The sequence below is a fragment of the Penaeus japonicus genome, unplaced genomic scaffold, assembly GCF_977035675.1.
Source record: "Penaeus japonicus unplaced genomic scaffold, GWHDUDI00000001_assembly GWHDUDI00000001, whole genome shotgun sequence".
Taxonomy (NCBI): Eukaryota; Metazoa; Arthropoda; class Malacostraca; order Decapoda; family Penaeidae; genus Penaeus; species Penaeus japonicus.
Window position 1 is genome coordinate 50487987 of NW_028234403.1, and position 10108 is coordinate 50498094.

Genomic DNA, 10108 nt, shown 5'->3' on the forward strand with positions numbered 1-10108 from the left:
CTCGCTCGCAGTCAATGCGTTCCTTCCTTCGAGCAACTGCTGATTTGTTGTCTGGGTCTGATACATCAATGACACCCTTCAACTCACTCTGGAAGAATAAGAGAGAAAAAAAAAGAGAATTACAAGCATTGTAAAGTGTTTAGCATGTTTAGCACTTTCTGTCCCTAAGCTGTGAGCCTGGCAACAGGTGATGGATGAAAGTATGAAACTTACATGCCTTTTGAAGAATTTTAAACCATTTTGTGGCAATCACTCAGTAAACACGCACTAGGTAGAGGGATATTTGCAGAAGAGAAGTACGTAACTCATTTTCAACTATGATAATACTTAATACTAGGGATGTTCTGCTTCTTCTAGACAAATGATGGTGTGCCAGGATTGTTCCTCTCCCAATCTCTTGTTAGATTTGTTGACATTGGCTGAAAAGTATCTGAGAGCGCTTAGGAGCCATGGTTAGGGCAAGGCTAATGTGATTTAGATCTGCTGTACACCCCTTTACATGCCTTTTTTTCCCAACCAATTCAAGGAAGGGTATGAAGGATATAATTATAAATACCTTTGGTAAGGTATGTGCAATCCTGGCAATCATTTTCACTGATAATAATTGTTTAAAACTACTAGGGTAATAATAAATACCCATAACTTAAAAGCACTGATTGTATAAAAAAATTGTGACTATGATGCACTTATACATCTCATAAAGAGAATCAACTTGCAAGTTCTTTGTCAGTATTATGTATTTTGTCAAATAATTCATTAGCTATGTCACTGGCATGATATGGCATGAGCTATCACCAATGGTTTAATGTTTTCCAGCAGTAAAGATAATAAGATACCTGAAAGTTTAATGTGTTTAACATGTTTTATTGTGTGATGCTATACTACATTTACCATTATCTGAAATTTACTCAGTTATGCTTTTTGATCCATTTTATGGTGAAAGGTCATACATAAGGCTTCTTTTAAAAAATGTTTTTTCTTTGATAATTATTGCATACATAGAGTGACTAAGTGCGAAATTTCTCCTGGCACTATGCTTTTCACCCGCTCCATTCATCTGGGTGATAATAGGTTTTTGCATTTGTTTACATTATTAAATAAAAATGAATCTATACTAATGGAACTCCTGTGATTATATACATATGATGTAAAACGTATGTTTTCAGGCAGAGATCATGATGTGATAGGATGTAATCTGGTGGAAGCAAAATATACCCATGACAAGATATGACGTCATCCAGCACAAATTGGTCAATAAAGTATAGTCTATTTGTGAGTCTTACATGACCTTTTTTTTCTGTAGTACAAAATTAATAACTAGCTTTCATACTGTGATTTTTTTTTACACAACTAACACCTCAATGAATGTATCAAACTAATAAGAAAACAAATATCCCGGAACAATAGTGTGAATGTGGGGATAAAAAGCCAAGAGCCAAGATATGAGGAGCTTTAGCCTGCAAAGCAGAAAATGCATGTCTCGTGCTGGTATGTCAAATAATTACTGAACGGTGCAACTTCAAGGTTGAAAAAGTTACCTCTTCCAAATGAAAAAAAAAAAAAGAGAAAAACACTACCCATTCACAACGGGACATATTTTCGCCTACTCCTGCTTACGCTAGGAAAATAACAAGTGCGCGAAGATTCGTGCCGGGGTGTCTTCTCGCTGCACGGGGCCACGCTAAACCTCTCACGTGTGTTTTTCACCCACCCTAATCTTATGCTTTTCATGAATGTCTATAACGTAAAGGCATGTAAAAATATTGCCATGTTCAGAGGAGTTATTTTAGTTGAAAATCATGTTACAATAATGACTTTTTGTTTTATTTTATTGAACTTTGCCTATATTCATCACTCCTATTTGAAAATACCAATGGAAAGTAAAAGCAATCTCTCAGTGGGGCATCAAAAAACATGTTTTATACTAATTTTTAAAAATTAAAATGAAAAGAATAATATAAATAATCATACATGTACATATGAGTATGTAAATGTACCTTGTGATGTGACATGATGTGATATCACGGGTAATCAACAAATTAGTAGTATTACATTAGCAATTTCTTACTTTATTTTATTTCTAGGTCAACCACATTTGATTTTGCAATAGTTTTTCAACTCAGATATTTTTATTCAACTAATCAAGAAGCAGAAATTACCATGATGTCAGCAATATCATGTAATTTTCTGTGACACCATTTTTTTTTTTTAGGTTATATCTCATTTTATGACACTCAAACATTTAAACTAAAGTAACAGAGTCTAAGAAATTATGTAAAATGATTATATCTAAGAACAATCTAGTGATCTATTCCTGACGTTTCAGCACGTCACAACTGCCCCTCCTGGAACTCGGCAAGAAAATTCACGTCTCAGGACGTCATACGGGTCTGGGGATATTTTTTGACCATGTGATTGGACGGCAACTGGCGCAAAGGGGTTAAAACAAGTATAAAGCAATAAAATGTACATTCATCATAAAATACTCAAACAAATAAACAAGTATTTCTCACATATTTATGTGTATTTAAAAAACATATCACAGTGAAAAGCAAAACAATCCAGTGAGTAACTTTGCCAGGCCAGGAGCTGATTGTAATCAGGGAGAGGAGGGGTCTTGGAAAAGGAGGCAGGGGATGGGATGGGGAGTGTACTAGTTTCTAATAGAATGGAGTATAATGGAAGATTGAGTGGGAGAGGAAGCCAATCAGAGACACACAGCCTTGAGACTGGTAAGAGATGACAAACAATACTAGAGGATGGAGGTGGTTCAAAATTTAAGGGTTAATAATTCCAGGATGGAAAGTATTTAATTATGTATTTTGCATATTCTTTTTCATCTATGCCTTTCTTTATCATGTATGTATAACATACAGTTTTCTACTTACCCTATGGGAAAGGGTAGTATGAGGTTAAAATGAGAAAAAAATGCTTGTTAACATAAAAGTCTATAAGTAAATAATAAATACTGTCTTTGGACAAATAAGACAATCTAGTAAACATTTTCAACTCACCTGGAGTGCGGTAAAGACCCCTGTGTCGTTGTTGGCAAAACCATACTTGTGTCCTGCTGTAACCACATTCTCATCAGGGAGCTTCTGCTCGAGAAACCAGTCAAAATCATTTTCTTCCTCCTCATCATCTCCTGTTCCATTACTATCACCTGTTGACATATGATACCATTTTAAATAACAGGTCTAATTAATATCAGACCATTCCAAATAAATTAAGTGTCTAATTCTAATTTCTGTAGCTTCATCATTTACTACCAATTAGCACTTTTAGAATTCAGCAATGACACTAAGCACCAGTGCTTGCTGGATATTCTCTTGATAATTTATCAATTCTTTCAATCTCTCAATATTTCTAAGGCCAAGCATGTGTCACAAATTGTGTAAGATAGAGTATGAGTATAAGGGTGTAAAAAAAAACCCACCTTGTAAGTGAAAGAATGATCACTGTACATCTTACAATTGAATACAGGCAGATCATGGTTACAGTCTCTTCCCTTTGTTAAGAAAGTGAATGGTGCACAGTATTTAAACATTTTATATTTTATTTAACTAATCAAATTGTAAAGCTATTATTTCAATAAGGTTCAAGTGATCTTCCTATTTTAGCACGAATGCAATATTTCTATGTGCCATTGTGTTATTGATCAGAAGGCAAAGAATGTGGCAGAATGGCCATCAAAAACTTTATTATCATGTGAGAGTGGCCAGGGAATTCTCCTGACCTGAAACCTATCTAGCCTATCTATCGGAAAAAATTAAAAGATATGGTAGCAGAGAAATAGCCAGTTAACACTGACCAGATGAAGTGTGCAATATTGGAAATAGAGGTTATGATGGACCAGGATTATTCTGTCAAATTTGCTAATTCCATGCCTTCTTGGGGGTGAATATTTCTTTTGTGGCAACTGTAAATTACAGTAAGACAGACTATCCAGATTAATGATGACAGAAAATAAGAGAGAGAGAGAGAGAGAGAGAGAGAGAGAGAGAGAGAGAGAGAGAGAGAGAGAGAGAGAGAGAGAGAGAGAGAGAGAGAGAGAGAGAGAGAGAGAGAGAGAGAGAGAGAGAGAGAGAGAGAGAGAGAGAAGAGGAGAGAGAGAGAGAAGAGAAAGAAAGAGGAAGAGAGAGAGAGAGAGAGAGAGAGAGAGAGAGAGAGAGAGAGAAGAGAGAGAGAGAGAGAGAGAGAGAGAGAGAGAGAGGAGAGAGAGAGAGAGAGAGAGAGGGGAGGGGGAGAGAGAGAGAGAGAGAGAGAGAGAGAAGAGAGAGAGAGGAGGAGAAGAAGAGAAGAGAGAGAGAGAGAAGAGAAAAAGAGAGAGAGAGAGAAGAGAGAGAGAGAGAAGAGAGAGAGAGAGAGAGAGAAGAGAGAGAGAGAGAGAGAGAAGAGAAGAGAGAGAGAGAAAGAGAGGGGGAGAGGGGGAGGGAAAGAGAGAGGGGGAGAGAGAAGAGAGAGAGAGAGGAGGGGAGAGAGAGAGAGAGAGAGAGAGAGAGAGAGAGAGAGAGAGAGAGAGAGAGAGAGAGAGAGAGAGAGAGAGCGAGAAAGAAAGAGAGAGAGAGAAAGAGAGAGAAAGAAAGAGAAAAAGAGAAAGAAACAGAAAGACAGAAAGAAAAATAAAAAGAGAAAGAAAGAGAAAGAGAGAAAGAAACAGAAAGAGAGAAAGAAAGATAAAAATATTAAGAAAGATAAAAAGAGAAAGAGAGATAGAAAGAGAGAAAGAAAGATAAAATGAGAAAGAGAAGAAGATAGTGAAAGAGGTGGAGAAAGATAGATAGAAAGAGAGAAAGAAAGATAAAATGAGAAAGAGAAGATAGTGAAAGAGGTGGATAAAGAGAAACAGATACAGGCAGAGAGGCAGAAGGACAGACAAGAGATAAAAATAGAGAGAGACAAACAGACAGACAGAGACTGATAGACACAGAGGTAGATCAATAGATAGATAGACACAGAGACAGACACCAAAGCAGAGTCACAGAGAAAGAGAAAACTTACCTCCAACAACTTCAATAAGAGGTTTCTTAATACTTGATGCTCCTTGAGGTGCCAACAGGGTGGTTAGCATATCAAGGTTAGTGAAGTGCTCCCCTGGGACTTGCTTCTCACACTGAATCACAAAAGCTCCGAGGTCGGCATCGAACTTGGCTGAGTATCTCTCCAATTCACTATCAGTTAGTTTTCCTGAGAATGTGAGTCTGAAAAACAATTAAATGGTAGATTTTCTTTATATCAATCCCATTACGAAATACTGCCAATAAACCATTCATTTAGTTGGACATTAAAAAGGTCTACATAAGCATCTCTTTATAATGATTATAATGAAAATTGTATCCCAATTATCATTACCATTTTTCAAAATAAATATCTTTTTAGGTGGAGTTTCCAAGATTTTCTCTTTTAAAAATTCCCAAGCTTACTAAAATAGAAGCTTTGCAATTTGGTTTGTTCAATCAAAGTAAACCTTTCAAACCTTTAAGTTTTCTTTATAAAAATGCTGATCTATAAAGTAGATCTAACAAGGAAAATGAAATTATTAAAAAAATACTCCTAAATTGAGGGACTTAATTAAGGTAGTGTCATATCTTAAACTGATACAATAAAAAAAGAACTACAAACATTTTGAGGCAATAAACAGGACAAGAAAATTGCTGACTATGTTCCTCCTTAATGATACATATCAATAAAACAATAACAGCATGATAAGGCCTGTACTTACCTTAGATAATAAGGAGAGGAATAAAATGTGAATGTATCTTCGTCAATATTGATTTCAGAGTCAGAAATTCTTGCATAAGGAGCAAACACTGTAACGATGATATGCTTTTCATCTTGTTTCACCTCAAACTTTGGTGTCAACATTGCTGTTTAATTTCCTTATGATTTTGTTTCACTGGAAAAAGAGGTGGAAAAAAAGGATGACAACTATATAGTAATAAGGTAAATAGTTATTAAACAAAATAAAATATAATAAATGACAGCGTATATCCCATTTTTTAGTAACCTTGAATTTTATATGATATGCGATTTCAAAATAATAAGGTAACATCTGTACAACTATTTCAATTCATATTTGGTTCCATGATAAAATTTACAGGTACACAAATATCAATTATACTAGTATTCATGTTAACTATAGCCTCTTTACTCATTCTACATTGTCAGTACTTTGTCTTCATATCTATCTAATATATCAAAAAATAATTTAACACAAAAATATCAAACATATCACCCTTATACTTTTTGAATAGTAAAAGAAAGAAAAAAGAAAGAAAGAAAGAATGAAATTCTCAAGAGAACAGAACTGGATTCCATGTAATAAGATGTGATCTAGCTAGTCTGATCAATGCTGTAATGCATATGATGATGTATTACATATGAGACGCTGCTCACACACCCTGCCCTAGTATTTAAGTTTCACTTGAAACTACATCATATTTTAACTGTAAATAGAAAAGGCATCATTCTAGTGAAGTGAGTTTCTAATTAACAATTCATTGCACATCAACAGCTTTCACAAATCAGTTATTGCATGGTTTTGAGAGATGGGTCACTACAAACAGTTTGGTAAACAAACACAGAAGCTTTATGACAATATTTCTTTCAAATGAATCCTAAATATAATTTCTTTGTTTCTGGGAGATATAAACTCAAAAGAAACATATAAAACCAAACTTAGAACACACTCCAGTACATGAATCAGCTTCTTAGCAAGGGAAGAGGGGCGTGGCTTCTGGGTGTATTTGGGATATGGAGACTGTGGTAGTGGTGTGGGACACAAAAACACACACAAAAACACACACACACACACACACACACACACACACACACACACACACACACACACACACACACACACACAAAGCAATAGTAGATACACAACTTACACAATTACACAACTTACACTTATGCAGATGACACATACCGTGGCTTTATATATACTGGAATACCAAATGTAAGAATAAAATTCATAAACAAGTATCAGCAGCTGTACTGTTGTTTTTCTGATGCAGATTATTTTTCTATGAATATTCTGGAAATTATAGCTCATATATAATTTATGTGAATATAGGTAAATAAACATATTAATATGTACATTCTTTCAACTGTTCCAATTTCTTCATACTAATATTTGAGGTGTCTACTGTAATGCAAGTAATTGCCATGGATTGCCTAGCAGGCTTCCGTGTATATCCTGGCAAAATACAGTTTATTGACCTGCCTGGGAATTTATCATCAAGCAAGGAGTCCAAACTCTAACTTACCACGGAATACAAGGTGAAAAATTAATTGCCTTTACGGAACTACATTGCACAGATAGCATGTTGATTGTTTGATGCATTTTTATTCCTGACTAATACCATACAGATAAGCCTACAATTAAATATTGCCATGGCCGCTGCACTTCATGCGCCAGCAATGGTCACCAAACCCCCACCACAAATATTTTGTCAAAATACACCTTGTAAATCTTCCTCACAATTTCTTGTCAGGTAAAGAACCAATCAAAGCTGGAACAGGAAGCAGGCCACAACAGTGCTTAAAGACTTTACTAAATAATTTTATAACATCCATCATAAATAAGGGGAAGAGTCAAGTGATTTCTGATAAAATACACTCCATTTGGCTACGAGTGTTGAAAGGCCCTGCCAGTGTGGTGGAAGCATTTACAATGATGGCGTTGCTGTAATACTTGCTCAGGTTTGGCACTCTAAGGAAATGTGAAAATAGAGAGCAAAATAACAAATGAACCAGTGACAAAGAACGTAAGTACTAATGATTACCGTTACCTGATTTATTTGAATCTTTTAATTTTCACACTTACCCAAATTCTTAAATCCTCTGCTTTACTTGTAAGTTTCAAGAGAGGTGTTGTGCTTTACTTTTGACTCTTTTGAGAGAGGTTTTCCCGAATGGATTCACGTGAAGCCAATGTTTACATGCTTTACTCGTTCGTCTAGCGATGAATGCGGATCGAGAGTCGGGCGGAGGCATGACGTCACCATGGATTTCAGTAGTTTTTAATGATTATGACACTTGGCATGTATAGAATGATGATGTTTCATATTAAAATGTCAGTTGGAGACAAATAAATGCCTTGGTAGGCTCAATGATTATGTATGTTTTACAAGAAAAGATAAAACACATGGAAATGTGTTGATGAAATCAAATAATTGTTGTACAGTATATTTTGCATCAATATAAAAAGTATAATTAAGATCTGAACGACCTATACATGAACAAAAAGCGATGAAAGATAATGAAGTTACTGATTCCAAATTAACAAACGTTGAATTATGAGAATAGGTCCCCATTTCTGTTCTGTAGAAGATTCGCGAATTCCTTTGATGCTATCTGTTTAAATTTCTTAAAGAATCACACTGCACATCGACACAGCTAATTTCTCAATTACCTTATACGAAAGTATTAATTGCAATGAATAAACGAAACATTAAGAAGGGTGTGATGTTATTTATATTTTATTTAAAATAGAAAAACACAATGCCTGAGTTCACTATACATGATACAAGATACTGGCTTTTTACAACTACCAGTCTACAAGCACGTTCCATATACACAACTTTCTATTTCTCTTATTTTATCACAGTGTTAAAGATCCCTTCTCTTTTCACTGATTTCACATTTCTCAATTCACACCAGCTGGCAGCTACATCCCAAGTGGACTGTTTTCATATTTTACTCTGTAGGATTGCGTCACAGTACCAAAGCACCCATTGTCCTTTGTTGATTAATAGTATTGCTACTATTCTCAACTAAAGGTATTTATACTTTTACAATGTCAGTAAAACACGCTCTAGAAACACACACACACACTCACACTCACACACGCACACTCACACACTCACACTCACACACACACGCACACTCACACACACACACACACACACACTCACACTCACACACGCACACTCACACTCACACACACACACACTCACACTCACACACGCACACTCACACTCACACACACACACACTTACACTCACACACACACGCACACTCACACACGCACACTCACACACGCACACTCACACACGCACACTCACACACACAAACACGCACACACACTCACACACACACACACACTCACACTCACAATCACACTCACACTCTCTCTCTCTCACACACACACACACTTACACACACACACACACACACACACACACACACACACACACTCACTATTTTTCAGCCATACGGTAGTGTTTCTCAACCTATTTTTTGCGATCCCAGTCATACACCTCTAGCTATTACCTTGACTCATTGGTTTTATACAAATTACAGAAAAAAAAACTGGAGAAAGGCTGTAACAGAAAGGACAAATACAATGTATGACTGTTCAGGAAAGGTACTTTAGGGACTCTAAACAAGGAAGTGATAATATTGTTCACATTTATTTTTATAAAGGATTCTTTAAAACTGTTAATGACTGAAACATTTCTTTCAACAATTATATTCTATCACATACAATGGCCTTGGCAACTCCAGGCTACTGATGAACTATCATGGTGAACCAATTATACATAAATAATGACGACATATTTGAGGACACTGAACAAGTTGTTGCTAACAATGAACTCAATAACAGCTAAGTCAAGGATAATAATGATGAGGACTTTAAAAGAATTGTACCCAAGAGTTTCTGGTCAGTGGCCTGTGGTCTATGGTTATACAGTATCTGTGTGGGAATAGTGGAATTTACAGCGTTAAGGCTGGTGTACAGAACCTTTATAATCACATCCGAAAGATAAGTAATTTCTGTCATGTGCTACTCCTGTTACACCATATAAATTCAAGGATAAAAGTAGGAGGTACAACACTTTCTTGGTCAGGAAAACGTTTACGAAGACATTTACAGATATGGTCATAACACTCTATCTGGTCTTTTCATAAACTCGTTTCGGGACGAATTTCTATAACTAAAATGGCCACAGTAGCAACACCATTGTGCAACTTCGTGAGGAACGGATAAAAGATCCAGTAGAGCCAGGGAACATTTATTCACTAATCCTGAATGATGCTTGCACATCTAAACTCGGGACAGTCGCAGCCCGTTTAATCTCTGAATCAAGTGACCAAAATATTG

General features: G+C 35.9%; 1 protein-coding gene across 1 annotated transcript in view; it reads right to left on the reverse strand.

Moving 5' to 3' along the window:
• The window catches only part of LOC122268195 (protein SHQ1 homolog), a 15858-nt gene extending 7886 nt beyond the window's left edge, over positions 1-7972 (reverse strand). The window contains exons 1-5 of the mRNA XM_043038500.2: positions 7829-7972; positions 5723-5896; positions 5002-5201; positions 3015-3163; positions 1-88 (exon numbers count right to left, since the gene is read on the reverse strand). The exon at positions 1-88 is cut by the window's left edge and continues 105 nt beyond it. Coding sequence (XP_042894434.2) covers positions 1-88; positions 3015-3163; positions 5002-5201; positions 5723-5865 — 580 coding nt within the window. The 5' untranslated portion in view covers positions 5866-5896; positions 7829-7972. The remainder of the gene's footprint in view (positions 89-3014; positions 3164-5001; positions 5202-5722; positions 5897-7828) is intronic.
• Positions 7973-10108: the final 2136 nt, after the last annotated feature.